The sequence below is a fragment of the Schistosoma mansoni genome, chromosome 1 (genome assembly GCF_000237925.1).
Source record: "Schistosoma mansoni strain Puerto Rico chromosome 1, complete genome".
NCBI classification, from domain to species: domain Eukaryota; kingdom Metazoa; phylum Platyhelminthes; class Trematoda; order Strigeidida; family Schistosomatidae; genus Schistosoma; species Schistosoma mansoni.
In genome coordinates, this window is record NC_031495.1 from 23,696,970 (window position 1) to 23,715,336 (window position 18,367).

At 31.9% G+C, this 18,367-nt stretch overlaps 3 protein-coding genes and 1 non-coding gene across 4 annotated transcripts in view; all 4 read left to right on the plus strand.

The window, feature by feature from the left end:
• Smp_tRNA_01594_Gln_TTG.1.1 overlaps nucleotides 1-55 on the plus strand; it is a 66-nt gene extending 11 nt beyond the window's left edge. The window contains exon 1 of the tRNA in view: nucleotides 1-55. This exon is cut by the window's left edge and continues 11 nt beyond it. This is a non-coding gene — a tRNA.
• The window catches only part of Smp_034020 (putative lipoxygenase), a gene marked incomplete at both ends in the record, with an annotated part of 13,100 nt that extends 3,755 nt beyond the window's left edge, over nucleotides 1-9,345 (plus strand). Inside the window, 6 exons of the mRNA XM_018793735.1 lie at nucleotides 963-1,113; nucleotides 1,573-1,678; nucleotides 4,563-4,702; nucleotides 6,250-6,478; nucleotides 7,335-7,545; nucleotides 9,225-9,345. Of these exons, the coding sequence (XP_018648217.1) occupies nucleotides 963-1,113; nucleotides 1,573-1,678; nucleotides 4,563-4,702; nucleotides 6,250-6,478; nucleotides 7,335-7,545; nucleotides 9,225-9,345 (958 nt within the window). The remainder of the gene's footprint in view (nucleotides 1-962; nucleotides 1,114-1,572; nucleotides 1,679-4,562; nucleotides 4,703-6,249; nucleotides 6,479-7,334; nucleotides 7,546-9,224) is intronic.
• A 377-nt stretch (nucleotides 9,346-9,722) lies between these two features.
• Nucleotides 9,723-10,107, plus strand: Smp_034030 (hypothetical protein; the record flags this gene model as incomplete). The annotated part of the gene is given in 2 exon segments (XM_018793736.1): nucleotides 9,723-9,881; nucleotides 9,886-10,107. Coding segments are annotated over 2 exon segments (381 nt in total).
• A 1,167-nt stretch (nucleotides 10,108-11,274) lies between these two features.
• Nucleotides 11,275-14,331, plus strand: Smp_140550 (putative 39s ribosomal protein L35, mitochondrial precursor; the record flags this gene model as incomplete). Its single annotated transcript, XM_018793737.1, has 3 exons — nucleotides 11,275-11,405; nucleotides 13,208-13,384; nucleotides 13,949-14,331. The coding sequence occupies 3 exons, from the start codon at nucleotides 11,275-11,277 to the stop codon at nucleotides 14,142-14,144; spliced, it is 504 nt and encodes a 167-aa protein (XP_018648219.1). The 3' UTR covers nucleotides 14,145-14,331.
• Between the last annotated feature and the right edge of the window lie 4,036 nt (nucleotides 14,332-18,367).

Here is an 18,367-nt window from a genome sequence, read left to right on the forward strand (position 1 = left end):
GGATTCACGCGATGGCGTTTGAAGCGAGGGTACTGGGTTCCATTCCCAGAGTGAACATCAACAAGTCTGAGATGCAGGTACCTCTAGCCGACGAGTCCCAAATAGGACGAAACGCGCGTCCTGGATTCCACTGCTAGCCACTATCCATCTTTGCTTATTATGCTTGTGAATCAAGGCTATATCGAGGCAATACGCACGGTATGCACATATGCCAATTAGAGACTGACTAGTTGCAGTCCTAACACATCGATGGGAAGATTCAAACAAACAATACTAAGTGGATTCTAACTTAGATCTGTTCATGATTTCAATGAGACTATGTTTTAAGTTGAATAACTGTTTTCCGAATCTAAACAGATTATGCTGCTCATAGAAGAATTGTAACAAATATTCTACTGTATTTCAGTCGTGATATTACTGTCATCTGTATTAGGATACACAACAATAATTTGAAATCAGAAACACATTGTTAATGTGGTGTATGCTATCTATGCTGACAGATATAAGTAGTATGTAGGCACAATCGGAAGTGGAACGCCTGGCAGCAGAAAATTGAATTGAAATGAACAGAGAAGAAATCGGAGAGCAATCGAAATAACAACAGAATTGGAGGAATAGTGGAGTGGGTAAAGACAACGCAAATATGATGTGTAAATGATGTATCATATTGTTGATTGATTTAGCTTATACATTTCCAAGGTTTCATAAGTTTCTAGCTATCAGTTGCATAATATCCTTATTGTTTTCCATTAATGAATACTGCATATACATATACGTTCATGGCTTTTTGAGGTCTAGGTTAGATAAAAACTTCAGCTAGGTATACGTCGTATGTTTACATATCTTTTGTTGCTCATAATGAATATGTATACCATATTACTGTTTTGGTTTACTGAACTTTTATATAAATCCTAAATTATAACTCAGTTTTTTAAATAATTATTTAACTTATTAAATTCAAGGAAATTAAAAGAGTGGACATTTGAAAATGGATGGATATCTCGTAATATTCAATTGTCACGTAAAGGAATTAAACAGTTATTAAGACGAGCTTTTAAAAAATGGCGTTTTGATGTAAATGCGAATATTTATCGTGAACTAGAGTCCAGAGGAGTAAGTCTTTCAATTTTGTTTTATTTTACGTGAATATACAATATCAACTATTGGGACTGTTGTATACCTTGTATTAATGTAAGCTTTTATATTTTAGTGTTTTCAAAATACTTGAATGTTTGTTAACTAATTGATATCGTGATTGAGTGGTCTGTTTGTTAAAATTCCACTCAGTATATCTTATTCCATATTTCAGATGCGTTACTACTTTATTCTGGTAGTCGATTTCGTCTAGCTGTGTTATTTTGAAGTAAAACTGCTAACCTGTCAAACGTTTTGTGGTTTTAGGGGGGTATAGTTTAATATGAGTCTCGTATAATACAAGTATTGTGCCTCACATATGTTATTCACATTACTCAGTGTGAATATTAAAAAGGGATGACGTCATTAATTATCTGTTCTGTTTTATAAATCTTACTACTGTATTTATCTTTTGCCATTTCATTTTGATACTTTCAGGTATTTGATCCAAATAGTTTAGGTAATTATCCATATCGTGAAGATGCTATGCTAATATATCATGCATTGGAACAGTTTACCTCAAACTACGTCCGTCTATTTTACCGTAAGTATTATTTCCGCTTTTAGTGTCGATTTCTCTTTATTCGTACTTCTGTTGTTCTTTTCTTCTATCTGCCTACTCAGAATTTCATGTACGGTGGATTTTGTGACGTAAACCAAGGTGCGAGAAAGGTATTTCATTGTTATAATATCATACATGTCCACATCATATAGTATGATCTATACTTAATGTCTAGGTGCTGATGATAAATATCTACGTAAAATTAGGTGGACAGTTTATTATTTTACCTTGTAACCGCAATATTGAAATCTGAATGTTCTGTAACAGTGTATTAACTTCATTAGGAATGTTAAAGGAGAGAACGATAAATGAACCATAAAGATACGTTCTCTGTTTGATTTCATTATATTTTACTTCAGCCATCCCTGTTTTGGGCGACGATGGTAATAAAAAGCCAAATACCAATTAAATTAGATGATTTTGTTTCAGACGCTTATTTTCAGGCAGATTGTAAGATAAGAAGCGGAGAAGATAAACTTTGAACTCAGCTTCTTATATTACAATCTGCCTGAGTAAATAAGTGTCTGAAACAAAACCATCTAATTTAATTGGTATTTTGGCTTTTTGTTAACATCGTCGCCCAAACACGGATAGCTGAAGTAAAACATATGAAATGAAATAGAGAACGTATCTTCATGGTTCATTCATCGTTCGTTTCGTCATCATTCTTAGTGGATTCATTACGTTGCTCAACCAATTAGCCCTAGTGGGTTGGTGCCCGACGAAATCTCTTCACGGATTCATAAAGCTCGTTTGGGTCTTGTCAACTTACGTCACCTATGGCGAAGACGAGATATCCGTCTATCAACTAAGGGACGAGTATACTGCGCGGTAGTTTGTTCTGTTCTATTTTATGGCTGCGAAACGTGGCCATGAAAAGTGGAAGGCACTTGTAAGTTACTAGTATTTAACCACAGATGTCTTAGAAATATTGCCAGCATCTGCTTGGATCACCAGGCAAGTAAGAGTGAGGTTAGACGCAGGGTATTAGGGAAAAGTGGTGAATCAGTTGATGAGATTGTGAGTCTTCATCAGCTGAGATGGTCGGCCCACGTGTTACCTATGCCTGAACACCGATTACCACAACGCTCAATGTTGGCTAGTATTGGGGTTGGTTGGAAAAGAGTTAGGTGTGGCGAAACCAAAACGTGGCATCAGTGCTTGAAGTCACTAACTTTTAGCCTAAGCCATGTTGGTAGATGGGGACTACTTGGTTGGGGCCCGCGAGACTATTGTAAAGAATGGTTGGAGACCCTGTGTGACATGGTTGAGAATCGATCACAATGGCGAAGTTGTATACATTGTTTGTCTTCCCTTAAACCGTGGGATCAAAATTGCTTTATACTCTTCTTTCTACGAACTAATTCTTTCTTCTCGTATTATATCCTCATGTACAATCTTTCTTTTATATATTACCACCATTAAATTAACTACTTCTATGAATCTGGTGTTCATCCTGTTGTGTTAATGAGGTGTGGCAACTTGAACCGATGCATATATGTGCCTGATCCTACGCCGTAGCTGACTAACTAACAAAAAGTGCTTAAACATTGAACCACAACTTTTAACATTTTACTCATTCTTTTATAATCAATATACTCACTACGAACAACTGAAGTGGCTTTAGTTATATTCTGAATATTCCGCATCAACTCTTTGAGTGGATGGAAACCTATCTACTGGCCGTTTAAAAGAAAGTTATTCCTTGTTCTTCCGAAACTTAAATAAATCTTGTAGCAATAAGTTTTCCTGTTTAATTATTCGTGTTAGTAAATTACCGTCATCTTGGTGCAATTAGTTTACAATGTTACTGTGGTACAAAGAACAAACTAACTCCAGTATATCTCAAATAACTTCCTAGAAAAATTTTCATGCCCGTACTATTTCAGTGCGATGCTTAGTTTTCATAACTAACACACTGATATTTTACCTTTAAGTTTCAGGTCCATTTTTTTAATGAATTATGTAATATTTATGAATATAATCAGGTGTTTATAGTAAAGGGTCGTGACTAAACAAAACATCTTTGTCGAGAACTGACCACTCATCTTAAAAATATCAGTTTGTGTTGTGAAGCGGAAAGTGGATTTTTTAATATACCAACTTGGAATTTATCAAGGTTGCGTGGTCTGAAAAAAGAAAGAGAAGGAAATCGTTTTCTTAGCTTACTCTTAACTAGGTTTATTTATTTATATACCTTTCGAAAATACTTCACTTTTAAGATATTTTCTTTTACTCACCTTACTATTGAGTAACAAATCTGTGTTGGGATTGTCTAATTGTAATTTAGAAGACCAGTCCTCCAGAGTGAATTTACTACGAACAATTTTGTTAATTAAAAACATTCTTTATTTGGATGTTGTTGTCAAATAGAATGAAATGGAATTGGTTGTTGTTAGAATTTCTTAATGTATATGTATATAAAAATTTTCAAATGTGACTATAGTTTCAACAGTAAAAATGTCGGTGGATTGTTAAGGATTAATCGAATCATTGGGTTTTTCTGAATGATTTGCATCAGTTAGAGAAGTCAACGTAAACTGGTTGGAATCGGTGGAGATAGTAGTCGTTGTAGTCAGCTGTTTATCCCACCTATAGTTTTGACAAAAGTTACAGTTAATCTCTCGTAAAAATTGGTTTGTAGGATTACCAGTTTGTTAATGTAACTTATTTAACGGGGAATGTACCAACTTTTCTCATAGCATAAGCAGTCAATAGCATAAATTGACAATAAAACAAAAAAGTGTTTTATAACAATTCCTAACCTGATCTGGTTATTTTTTAGTGAAAATTATACTATCATTAGGTTATTGATATATTGAGTAAAAACCTCAGTTAATTATTTTGTGTAGTGAAATAAATTTAGATTTACCATTACTCCACATAGCTGGTGGGACTGAACAGATCATACATGATAATGAACTACAGTCTTGGAGACATGAAATTGCTAGTCCAATGGAAGAAGGTGGTTTAGGCCTAGTTGGTGTTCCTGGTAGTACGATAAAAGTGAGTGTTTTATTGACCTAATGTTTTATTTTCTTTCCTTCTTTGTATATTATATTTTAATAACTAATAAGAATAAACGTTATTCGGAGTAATTTTTATTTATTGATTTAAACACATACAAATTGGCATAAAGGGACACTAAAATATATATGCGCCACACAGGTCATTGGATTTATGTGTGAGCTTGGATACTACTCGGATGCCCAGACCGAAGTGGGTAGCTTTATTAGGGAGCCACAGACGTGTCTATTGCTAGGAGTTTGTGAGTACTTAAAAACAAAATTAAAGTAAGAATTAATTAGTTAAAGTCATCTAAGTTTGAAAAAAGTATGCTTCTGATTGCTCCACTATTCTGTGCTGTAAGTTGTATTTCTATGAATGTCTGGTCGAAGATATCCAATTTTTCTAAATCCTTTCTTAGACAATTTACAAGATCAGTTATTATGGATAAATTTTATCCCTATGTTTGTTTATTCAACGACCGGTTTGGGGTCGTTCAGATTACACTTAGCTGACAAGATCAAGTATCTCAGTAGAGTTAAGTCTTGAAAAATTTGATAATTACCTTTCGTCACTGTTATGTTTTTATTCCTTAAGCGTAATAGGACCAGTGTTTTTTTCGTATTTGGAGTCAACTATTGATTAACTTTGATGCCCGTCCGTTGTGTAGTTTATTTTTCATTTATTTCTATTTTATATTTCCTAGTGAGTGTTCACACTTCTTTACAGTGTTGCTAACTTCATGCTCTTTGGTGGTTAATAAAACGTATAAATATTTCTATTTATAATAACCAATTAACATAAACCACTACAACTCACTAAGAGTTCTAGTTCATGGTTATTATTCGGTCTGTTTTCTGAATAACATTTCTCCTCACACTTGTTACCTCTCGTGGGGCATAGGCCGCTGACTAGAAATATTCAACCTACTCTGTCCTGGGCTCTCCTTTCCAGTTGTTGCTAAGCAATAACATTGTAGTGTATGCTACTTATGCTGACAGATATAAGTAGTATGTAACCACAATCGAAAGTGGAATGTCTGGCAGCAGAAAACTGAATTGAAGAAAACAGAAAAGTAATCGGAGAACAATCGAAATAACACCAGAATTGGAGGAATAGTGGAGTAGGTAGAGGAAATGCAAATATGACGTGTAAATGATGTATTTAGTGCATGATTTTCATTGCATTGAACAATAAATTGGTTTTCTCCACCTGGCTTCTTGCTCATTTCAACATTAGTCCGTCTAAGTTTAGATTGCTGATAAAACTTTTTATTATAAGTAATAATTAGTTATGCAGCTGACTGACATCTATGGCTGATCAGTATCAACAGTCAGAAAATCTTAGTCCAGAGAACCATTTTAATTTCTTCCAAAAATGTATTACTTCAATGAATTTGTTTCTGAAATAGGCTGTGTAATATAATCTCTTATACATTCAGATATGAATTTTTGAACACAAATAATGAATAATGGATATTATTTCATTTCCTATCTCCATATAAATAATTGAGAAATTCAATTTCATATTTATCTACGCCTACACAGCTTCGTACGAATTCTGGACTAGAAAATTGTCTACATGATAATGTTACAGAAGAAATATTTGGTTTAAATACGGTTGAAGAAGTGGTCAAATTTCTAATGGGAATTCTTTATCTTAGTATTATTGTTACTGGTTCAGCGCTTCGATTGCCAATGTTTGATGAGTATGGCTTTCCAGCACAATATCCGTTAAGTCTATTTGGTTCTCCTCCATTAGATAGAAATACATTTTGTAAGTTATTCCGTACAAATTGTTTATCCGTAGAAAATGACAGGATAATTATAAGATGGTTTAAGTGTTGTCGAGTTTTTTTAGTTGAATGTAGTCGATGATTAAAGTTGCTTTCAGATTAAACAAAACACTCAGTCAAATAAATTGTATTTTTACTAATTAGATTATTTCTTCATAGTCAAAAGTCAAGTACTCTCTTCGGATATTTCTACATTTCAACAAAATGTAAAGTACTGAGAAAAGGATAATTCTTTCTGTAATCAGTAGTATTCATTGTAATTAATGCGTTGTAATTGTACTTATTTACTTGGGGATTTAAAAAATGTAGATTTTTACCGTAAGACAACTGAACGTCTACGAAGTTTTATGTGTGAAGTACTGAAAGACTCTGCATTCGAACATAATAACTATTTAGTGTATCAATATTTTTGGAATTAATCAAGTAACTGATGTCATTATGTCTAGCTCAAAGATTATTTTTTCACTATTTATCTTTTTGTGGAGGAATCCAGATGATAACAATCATTGGCTATCTGTATCAATACCCTCATAAATTGGAAGGGTTTCTGCCTGAAACTTATTTATGTAGTCGTTAAGAAGTCAACAACTTGGTTCTCGCTACTTTTTTATTGGGTATATCCTCAACCTCTGACGAACTCCTGTTTCTTAAAAGACTTGAATTTCGTCTATTCATTATTAACGTCATATAGATCAGTGATTTAATGCAGATTCTGTAAACGGTTATACTGGGAATGTATTAAATCAGTCATCTGAATATATAAAATGTTTAAGAATTTTAAAATTGGTTTCATTTGCTTTGCGCTTATTTATTTTCCTTGAAATTTTTTTCATGTAGCCGATGGTACTTTGAATGGTGCACATGGCAGTGTGTTTAGCTTTTCAAATGTACAAGGTCTTGATCGTGTATTGGCTTCATTGCCTAATCGTCAAATGACAGTAGAAACTGTTCTCTACACTAGATTGGCTAGTCGCGTTCAACAATCTGTTTTAGGTCAATATGAATCGGATTTCATATTTAAAAAGAAAGCAGTTGTTCTATTAGATCAGTAAGTTGTGTCATATGACACAAAATCCGTCATTTTAATTAGATGCTTGCGGTATATTCGATTTCACTCATATTTATTTAGCTCGTTTATTTTAAAAAAATTCAGTAATATAACTACACAATTGATACACTTGAGTTTGCAGATCTTTTAATGTTTACCATTTGACTGGGAATTATCGAACTAAGCACAATAAGTAAACATTTTTGTATAATCTGGAAATGATAATATTGTGAGTTTATCGAACATTTGGCATAGAACTTGAGAGGTTCAGTTAATAGTTCTTTGTGATTGCTACTAGCCCTTGTACACATCGAAAATAGCTTCTGATGATTTCATATCACTTCTTGTCATCATTTTGAGGTGCTGGAAAAACATTGTTCAAACAAAAGGGTAATCTTGTCTTTATTGATAAAACTTGACGTAGCTTATTTTACAGCTAATTTACAGTTTCAAAATCTGCTCAATATAATAAAGTTGTTTGATAGTTGATCAGTATCATTGCTTATGCTAATCAGCATCTCTACCATTTGTATGTATTTTACACTACGTATTATTGAAAGCTTTACTGTACTCTTACCAATAGACTATGTCGTAAGGGACCTACATGCATATGAATTGACATAAACAAAATTGTCCCGATACAACCGATAGATCTGGACTCATTTTCTCTAGCACTCTTCTACACCTCTTACTAAAGTTATTTAGTCAAAGAATGTTTTGTTCTAGCTTAAGCATTCATAATCTTCCTTTTAGTTTTTATCAATCTGATTAAGGTCACTAAGTGAGTAGGAAAGAGTAGTGTTCATAATACCCCCATGCAATTTTGTTTAATTTTTTGTTCGTCTGTGCCAAATGATATGTTCACCCATTTTTGGAATATTTGACATAGGTTTTGCATAATCACAAGAAGCTGGCACTTATAATCTATTTGATAAAAGCTAATCTCTTTAGTTTCTAAAGCTTAACGTCCACGCAATCATCTATCTATATAAATTAGAATTTATGGTGGCTCTTTTGTATTTTTATTACTATACAGACATAGCCTTGAAAAATCAAGTGAAATTGATGACCTCAAAAATTGCTCATCATTTTAACCTGAAATTTGTATAAATAATTCAACTACATGTGTTAACTTGGCTTCAAGCCACCAATTACAATTCAAAATAACTTTTGCACAGGAAATATAAAACTATCTAGTACTGTTTAGTATCTAACTTAGTAATGGGCTGTCACTAAACTTCACGATTAGTCTTATCGAATGGCTACAGTGGTGCAACGATGATCATGGTCCAATTCAAATATTTATTTCCTGAGGTGCTTGAAACTCTTTTTATTACACCGACTGATTGCTGTTATATATAGATTGTCGTAGTATCTCATCACTTGTTTACTTTTGTCTTCAGTTACTTGTTGGATTCTGTATGTTGTTACAGGAATTTCTCTTGTCGTTGGCTGTTCCTTTCGAGTTGTTTAATTATTCATTTTTTCTACTTGGATTGGTTAGACAAGACAATTAAATGTTATCATCAGTGGAATATTTCATGTTACACAAAGTTTTACTTTTGTCACACATTTGTGAAATTATTCACTTTGAAACTACATTCTTGTAAATTTATGTGTAACTCCAGTGTCAACGAGGGTTGCGCTAATTATCCATCGTTTTATTTCTATTTTTATAGATTTCGTCATGATTTGGAAGATGTCGCTAGACAGGTCGATATAAATAACGGTGCTCGTGATATGCATCATCAGTATCGAGCTTTAGATCCTTCACTAATGCCTAATTATCCAGGGATTTGATTGATGATCAACAATACATATATAGTTATTTTTAAATGTGTACAAAATAATCAAGACATTTTTATCAAGTGTTAAATAAATCAACGCAAATGAAATACATATCATTGATCCCCTCTATTGTTGTGTATTCTTTATTACGATTCATGCTAAATTCTTATTTACAGTTACCGCGTTCATAAACTGCAGTCACTTCATTATGATTTACTCTTAAAGTTGTCTTCCAATAATTTTTCTGCTTACTTTATCTAATAATTTTACTTTTTTTTGATATTCTCTTTTATTTGATTTAATTTGTATCTATTTATTACTGTATCAATATATACCTAGTCGAGTTTTATTCATCATTAAAACTATCTCTTATTATGATGTAGCATAGAATGGCTGTAATTAACATCGAAAAAATATTTTTAGTATGTGTAATCAAACCGATTTACACAGAATTCATATCAACAAACTACATAATGTTCTTTCTCAAAAAAGGCACTAATTTTATCATTTATATCTTTATTCTAATGTTGCTTATACATAAGTCTATGTAAACTAAGCTGCACCTTGTTTGTCTTATTTAATTACATAACATCAATAGCATTTTATTTTAGTATTTATTATTATCAAACACGGCTGTTGTCAACTTTTCTTACTTTACTATTTTCTTATTTTTTTATTATAATTGAATATCATGAACTTAGTCATTTTCTCACACTTTGTTCTCTCTGTTTTCGGTTTCGTGTTCCTTTTTTTGCGGCGACTAGTTTATATTAATATTTATGTTTTTTAATTGGTACTATCCGATACCAGTAGTTTTCACTGTTTTAGTTTTTTTGGCATTACCAGTAAAAAGAATAATAATGGCGGATTGTTTTTTTTTTAAAAGTGATTTTGTAAACGCACTTTAGTAATTTTTTTATTAATAATTATAATATAGAAATTATTTGCACTTATTCCTTCACCTTCTTGATTACTATCCTTATTATTGCTTATTGAATGTTTGTTACTTTGGTCGGCTGAGTGTTTATGATAAATACTAAATGATTTAAAGGAAAGTTGATTCATTACAGTCAATGCAGTTGTATTTTGTTCATTGTTTATTATGTTGAGTGATGATTAGATTTTAACTTTATATATGTTTCAGTTTATTTCATATTTTATCGGACATCGATAATCATCCAATTAACTAGTGAATAGGATCTTTTTATTACTTCTGTGATGTATGTCTGTCGACATAAGTAGTATGTGGTACTAATTGGAATTGAAAACCGAGGAGCAGAAGGCTATGAAGTTCGACTTGAAGAAAACAGAAACGGAAATAGGAAATAATTGTGACTTGGAAGAATTATACTGAATTTGAAAGACAAATGATGGAAGTTTGCAAATGAAGTATTCAATATATGGTTCTGATATTTTACCAAGAGATTCTGTAATTTTATATTTAAGTAAATTGGTTGTCCCCTTCTGTGTTCTCGTTCAGTACACTCCTAGTTGGACTTTATAGATTAGTAAGAGTATTTATTGTTTTTAATTCATGAAAATGTTTAAATTACCTACTACCATCCGGTATCTAAAGTATGTTTGGAACAACATTGTAGTGAGATAGGTTGTGGGGAGTCTTAAATTCTGTCTCAATATTGTGAACTTTTATAAATATTTCGAAAACTTCCTTTATATGTATCAGATTTTAGTGCGAATCATTTTGTTTTCCCTCAGTTTCTATTTAAAGTTTTTTCTTTTGTTAATACAGAGTTACTCTGTTATCGACGTTTTAATTTTTCTCTCGACAAGCTTTTCTACACTCGTTAGTTCTTTTACTAACACTAAACATCAATGATCATCCATCATAATTTAACCGAATAATATTTACATTCTCTGTTGATGGAAATTCGCTAATTTTTAACAATTTTCACTTTGAAATTTATAAAAATCTAGATATTGATGATTCAGTCAAATTCAACATTATGCCTAAGAAATTTCTACGGAGTATTTAATTCTTTATTACGATCTGTTTCTACAACAGGACCATCTATAGGACCTGTTAGTAATGTCAACAATCTTTTCAATTTCAAGTTAGTTTATTGATGTCCTGTTATTACTCTGCTATGAATATGTTGTTTTTTCCTTGCATTTTAGTCAAGTTTATATAATTTTAATGTTATAGAAGTATTATTCGGATTACAGAAAACCGATAATAGCAAATAAAAATCGTAATTGGCATGATACAAGTGTTACAATATGTAACTCATACTTCATTTTAATTGTGTCTATGTTATTATCATTACCTGGTGTTATAACGAACATTAGCTTATAAAATAATAAAGAAAAACTAATAGACATTGTACGAACATTTCGTCCTAGTGTGAAATTCTTCCAAGGGTTTGACGATTTCGTTGCTAGAAATCGAACCTGAGACCCTAAGGTCCTGCAGCCTCTGTGTTATTTGTAGGCAATCTCTACACTAGGAAAAAAACGTGCTGGTAGTTTCACATTGTAATAGTTATCAGTTCATAATATAAGCGATCTTCACAGACCTCATTCTAGAAATAATTGATTTTTTAGCTAGTTGTTGGATTTGTTTTTTCTCGATTTCAGTTTGACTGAAAGCATTTATGCATACCACTTTGATATTGATTCAAATGTAAATATTTCGCTCTCGTTATCAAGTGTTGCTTAATTAACTTTACTACTAGAAGTAGTAAATTGTGAAAATCGAATTTTATTTTCATGAAAATCAGAATCAACCCTATGATCTGTAATATTCTGCTTCAAAATTTCTTAAATATCAATAATTTTCTTCATTATCCGACTTTTCGAATGTCTTTTTTCGTTTGTTTATTTTGTTCACTAAATAAGATTTATTTCTCATCCTTCGTTTTTTAATTACTCACAGAAATCTCGTTTATAAGATAGTAGATATTGACCAGTTGTCCTGCGAGCAATATATAAAAATGGGAAGGATAATAAAAAGGACACGCGTACGATTGACCTAATAATATCTATAGTTACCTAAGTAAACCAGATTATTTTCATTAATAACCTTGAAATGTTCACCAAATGAACGTGCTTCACTGGTTAAGGGTCGACATTTTCGCTTCTAAACTACTATAATGTTCAACATATCCAGGTATTTTTACATATTGTATTTTTGTTCATATGACAGATAAGGTTTTACTGTCGAATAAATATGAATACTTTATAGCAATGTGTAAAATATCAAATTAAGCTAAATTTTTTGCCAAGGGATTGCAATGGTAGTGAATTTTAAGCTGTAACTATTCGTGAAATAGATTCGAGTGATAGATATCACGTTAAATTTACTAAGACGGATTATTTCCATTTCCATCGGAATATTCTGGTTGAAAATCTCTATCGTAAAACGTAAACACGTTAATCTATTTTTTTAGTAGCTGTCAGCAAGTGATGTGTAAAGAAATATCTGATTCGTGCTGATGATGTCGTTCAGAAGGACGATGAAAGCTCCATGACCAAACCATCCAGCTCAGAGAACAAACCTACATCAAAATCACCCACTTGAGCTACAAATCTTCTCAACCATCTCAAATATCTGATTTGTTTTAACTGTATTTTGCTAGTGGAACAACTTATACCATTGACAACATGATAATTGCATAATCGAATTACATAATCGATCACCAAAAATATCTTTTTCATATATGTTTATGGTTGTTCGTAGTTAATTTATGTGCTCGTAGATGAATCATAGTTCATTTGTGAAAAATTAAAGTTCTCTTGATGAATTTATCTTGTGTATGCTCTTATGTGATATCATTTCGTTATTCCCAATAGTCATTTGATCACTACTATCACTCATGTAAATGCTTAAATTTAAAATACTTTTACATTTCAACAGTCAGTGGCGTGTTTTGCAGATACCATCCCGAAATCGCAGAAGTGAAGAGGTGAAGAAATATTATTCAGAAACTGGTGACTATAACCCTCCAAATCAAGATGCTATTGGTAGATTTAAACGTCTTCGTTGGGGTGCATATATTCATGCACGAAGTGGTCGGGCTAAACATTTATATAGGTAATATATATATATATATATATATATATATATATATATACTTCTGTTATTATACATTATTTTATTTTGAAAATTATTTACAGAAATAACGTCATTGAATAATTTTGTTGTAACGAAGGGACATTGATATTGTATAGGTATTTAATCTAGTTTTCTCCATCTTTGTGATATGTAGACGAGTAATGAATAGTTATTTAAAGCAAATGAAGATCTGTGTAGTTTTGTGATGTAAATCAATAATTATGATTAACCGCAAGATGAACGAAAATAATTATTTTTCAACAGTGTATGTGTACAGTTTTATTTGCATGAATTGTACTTACATGAGATCTACTTTTGTGTCACAGTGAACACATTACCTTGAAGTTACACATGGAAAAATAAGACATTTAACATTTTCAACTGCACTTTGTTTGTGCTGTTTATTTTCTATTTGTTCTCATAATAAAGTTTGTGGACGTATGAGAGTTATATTTGATTATCGTTTATTCATTGCTTTTTTACTGCTTTTTATTGCTTTTTACTTCAGTTTTTATTTATTTTTTCTTTTATATTGTTACACAGACGAAGTGAATCTGAATTAAATCGACGTTCTGAGCACATTTTGACCAATCGTGCAACAACTTTTTTAATAAATAATTTACTGAATAAACAATGGCGAACACCAAAATATTATCCAAATGATATTTATGAACCATATCATCAAAGAACCGGAGTCCCTTGGGATTATGGATTGCGGAAACCCAAATTCTTCCCTTAAATGTTAAAATGCTGTTTAGTTGGATTTATACATAAACTCTTTTTGATGATAATGCTTTTTATAGTTGATCACGTTAGGATTACAGGTAACGGTAGACATCTAATTCTGTTTTCTTATACTCTTATTACTCTTTCTCCATGGCTTTAAAGAAGAATAAATTGAGAAAAGTGGACGAGGTACCAAATGGAATACAGCGAGTTGTGTTTTTGATGTTTTTGCAGTTGTTAGAGGGATTTGGTTACCTATTAATTTAATGTCAACGAGAAAAGCAGTAATAATTCCAAGTTAGGTGATGATATGTCAATAATGTGATAATGAGAAGATGATGATCATTGTTATGATAGTGGAACGAACTGCCAACTAGATCAGTAAGCAGAGTTGTCATGGTAACAAAGTACCGATAACGTAATACGATATGAGCATGTCCATGTCGCTGCTGTACTGGCTTTGCTTAGTGCATCGGATTACAGATTGAGTCGTTTAAGTTGCTCTTCGATTAAGTCAGCCACTTAGTACGCTTATGGATGTGTAGAGTTCGAGATGTTCATCTTCTGTGTAGTCTTGCACGTTGCGTTAGGTTCGTAGTAGGGCTCAACACTTTATTGTGGCCCTTTATTTTGATGCCAATTAGATCGGACGAAGAGGTTATCTGCTGGTTCATCATTTTAGTGGCGATGTATCTGACTCCAATTAAATCGTTTGCTGATTGTGATCGAAATATAGATCCCGGCTACCGTTGTATATAATTACCGACTTAAATCGTGTTAGTGAATAACGGAATTAAATAAATAAATTAATATATTTGTAATATTCCAGTAAGTAGAAAAATTAGATTTTCTGACGTTTTGTGACTCAGTGTAAGCCACTTCATAGAATAAATAACCAAATTCACATTAATCCAAGTTTAAATAGTACGATGGAACAACACTAACTTCGTATTGCTGATGTTTGATGTGTAGTGAGATTTAGTTGCATCCGATTGATTGCCTTTAAATATGATAAAATCAACTTAATTGTTTTAACTGCTGATGCATTACATGTAAATAAAATGATATAATTCTGTACGAGAGTTCACTGATTAGATGCGTGATTCATTTCAATGGATCAAAACGTGAAAAACAAAATTAAACACTTGAAGGCTGCGAAAAATTATTTGGTGTATTTGAAGGTATACCACATTGAATCTCCAGTCACTCTAAGCGTAATGAAGACATCACTCAAGAAGCTGCATATGTTTTCAAAATGTTTTGGGCTATCAGCTGGTCAATTTAAGGAGTAATGAAATCTTCGAATGTCATCACTTCTATAATTATTTATTTTGCTAGAATCATAAGACGGGCGATTAGGCCTTGAACAAATTCCTTAAAAGTTGAAAAACTAGTTCGGGAATACAATGATTTAATTCTTGTTGCCTGCCGCAGTAAAAAAATAGTAGGCTGATGAACGAAATGCTTATCATTCTACAACTGCTCAGATATATTGCGCAAGTTATATGCTTTGGAGGCTTGGAAATAAGTCAAAAGTATCCTCACTAATATAAAGTGTTTTCAAATACCAGCACATTCAGAAAACAAGTATCAATCGGCAAATCGATTGATACGCTTTATCTCTGATGATCTTCCAGAAGATAATTCAAGGATCGGTTTTTTGCTAAAAGAAGTCACCGAATGAATAACAAAGTATTATATCCCACTGGGAAAAAAGAACACTATAAGGTAACAACGTTGATTAATGCATTATTAATAGTGATCCAGAGTGAACATCAAATCTAAGATGCAGGTACATCCAGCTGACGAGTCCCAAATAGGACGAAACTCCCATCCTGGATCCCACTACTAGCCACTATCCATCTTCGCTTATAAAAAAGAGTATTTTTTTTCAAGAAAACTTGAACAACTGATTTGGTTTGTTGAGTATAGATTTAGGAGAATGCAATATTAGTCGAATACCTATTTGAAATAAGGGTGTCTTATTTCTTATTAGAGATCTTTTGGATTACATACGTCTTTTTACACAGTTTAAGTATGATTACTTAGCCATCATTTATATGATAAACAATGACATTACTTAGGTCCCCATATCGAAATAGGTGACTTAGGATTTAAACGTGTTATTTATTGTTTGAAAAACTAGAACCATGTTCATTAAACCATTGTTTAATTAACTGATCTTGAATAAATTAAAGTTATGATTATAGCAGTTCTTAAAGTCAAAGACGTATGGTGTTCACAAATAATATAATCACTTGAACAACTTCATTTGATTCCTCAATTATTAATTGTTTAGATAAAATTTTATACTCATAGTGTGGTGTGGTCTAGTTATATCCATATAAGTAGTATATGGTGATGTCGGACACAGAATGTATTTCGGCAGAATATCGATAAGGAAAGAACAAGAATGAAGCGCAATCGGTACGAAAATGCATGAACAATGAAATCAGGGAAGACGGACTAATATTTGCAGAACGAACAGTTAAGATTGAGATAATTGATTGTTATTTTCCAAATTAACTGTTCACTATATGGTTATCAGAATTTAGTGATATAGTCTCTAATTTGTGCTCAAATACATTCGATTGTCCCCAGTCGTGTTCTTGTTCACTACAATAGGATTCAAATTATTTTCTTTTCTAACTTATTTTAAATTGAATATTATTTGTAAATCTAATCATTTGATATAAAATATATATGATACTTCATTATAAAAATAATATGAATTAAAACATTAGGATTAGTCATTTAAAAGATAATAATAATTTATATCTTTAACTAGTAGGTAATACAAATTTATGTAAATTAAATTTCAATTTTAAAATTTACTCTTTTGTAAAACAATTTAGTTTTTCTATTCCCTTCACTACAAAAGAAAAATTAAAAAAACCTAATCACATCAATATGCAATTTGGCTACGATTATTTATTAACCATTTATAGTTGAAAAAAATATTTTAAGTATTTTCAATTCAATATTATTAGTAATAATATTGATTGAAAAAATGTTAAATTTACAATTAACTTCTAAAATTTTGATGAATTCAACCCTAGAAATGCAGACATGAAAATTTTTCGAATACATTTTATTAAAATTTCAATAGTTGAGATCATGAGTTAGTTGAAGCTAGACTGTCATGGAAAAGCTTGGCGCGAAACAGGTAGGTTCAGCATTCGAATCTCGCGAGGCGGGATCGTGGATGAGGAACGGAACGAAACGACCGTCCAGTGCTTCCAGGTTTTCCATGATCGTCTAGGTTCAATTGACTCATGATTTCAACTATGAAAATACTGAAATCTCCACAAAACCCCTTCTGATTATAATCATATGCTCACTAGTGACTGACTTCAAGAGATATTTCCTGTAGTTCTAGTGAGAAGCAGTGACCAGTGGAGTTCAACCACGTGTGTTGGTAGATATCAACTCACTAAAGAAAATTGGTGATCGGTTGCTCAAACTTCGTGGATTGGTTGAAGTTAGACATTAACACCATCGGATGCTGGACCAGTGGTCTAGTGGTTAGGCGCTCTGATGTGAGACTGGTCGGTCCTGCGTTCGAATCTTGCAAGGCGGGATCGTAGTATGAATGTATTTTAAACAAATTGTAGAAGAGTTAATATTTAACGCAAACGCCCAAAATAAATTGTTCTTCATTTCACTGAGTTAAATAGCAAGGTCATATCCAAGGAACCTGATCTTCCTAAATTTAAATAAGTATTGCTTAATGTTACGGTTCTGTGATGAAGTTCAAAAGGTGTCGGAAGATTTTGGTTGTTTGTATTAGTGTTTCATTTTATATTTGTGATATATCTTCAGAAAGCGTCTTAAACTGGAGGCATTGAATGGAATTATGTATATGCCTACTCAAAGATCTTACTAAAACCATCCTAAATTTATAATATTAGAATTTTACACCATCAGTTTCCTTAGGAAACTTAACTAAGGCGATAAGGACAATATTCATAAAATACAATGGGCTCATGATAATTCGCTTTCTCTCATCAGCTTTACATAAGCTAACGCTACAAAATAACTTATTTCTTTCCTTAGTTTAAAAACAAATTACTATCTTCTTAAGTTAGTATCATCTCATTACATGAAAATAATGTGAAATAAATATAAAGAAGCATTTATTAAAAATTTTTGCCAGATTGAATAACAATGCAAGCTAAAGAATACTGAACATATCATAGTATAAGTATTTTCATTCATTTAGACTTTCAGTCTTTG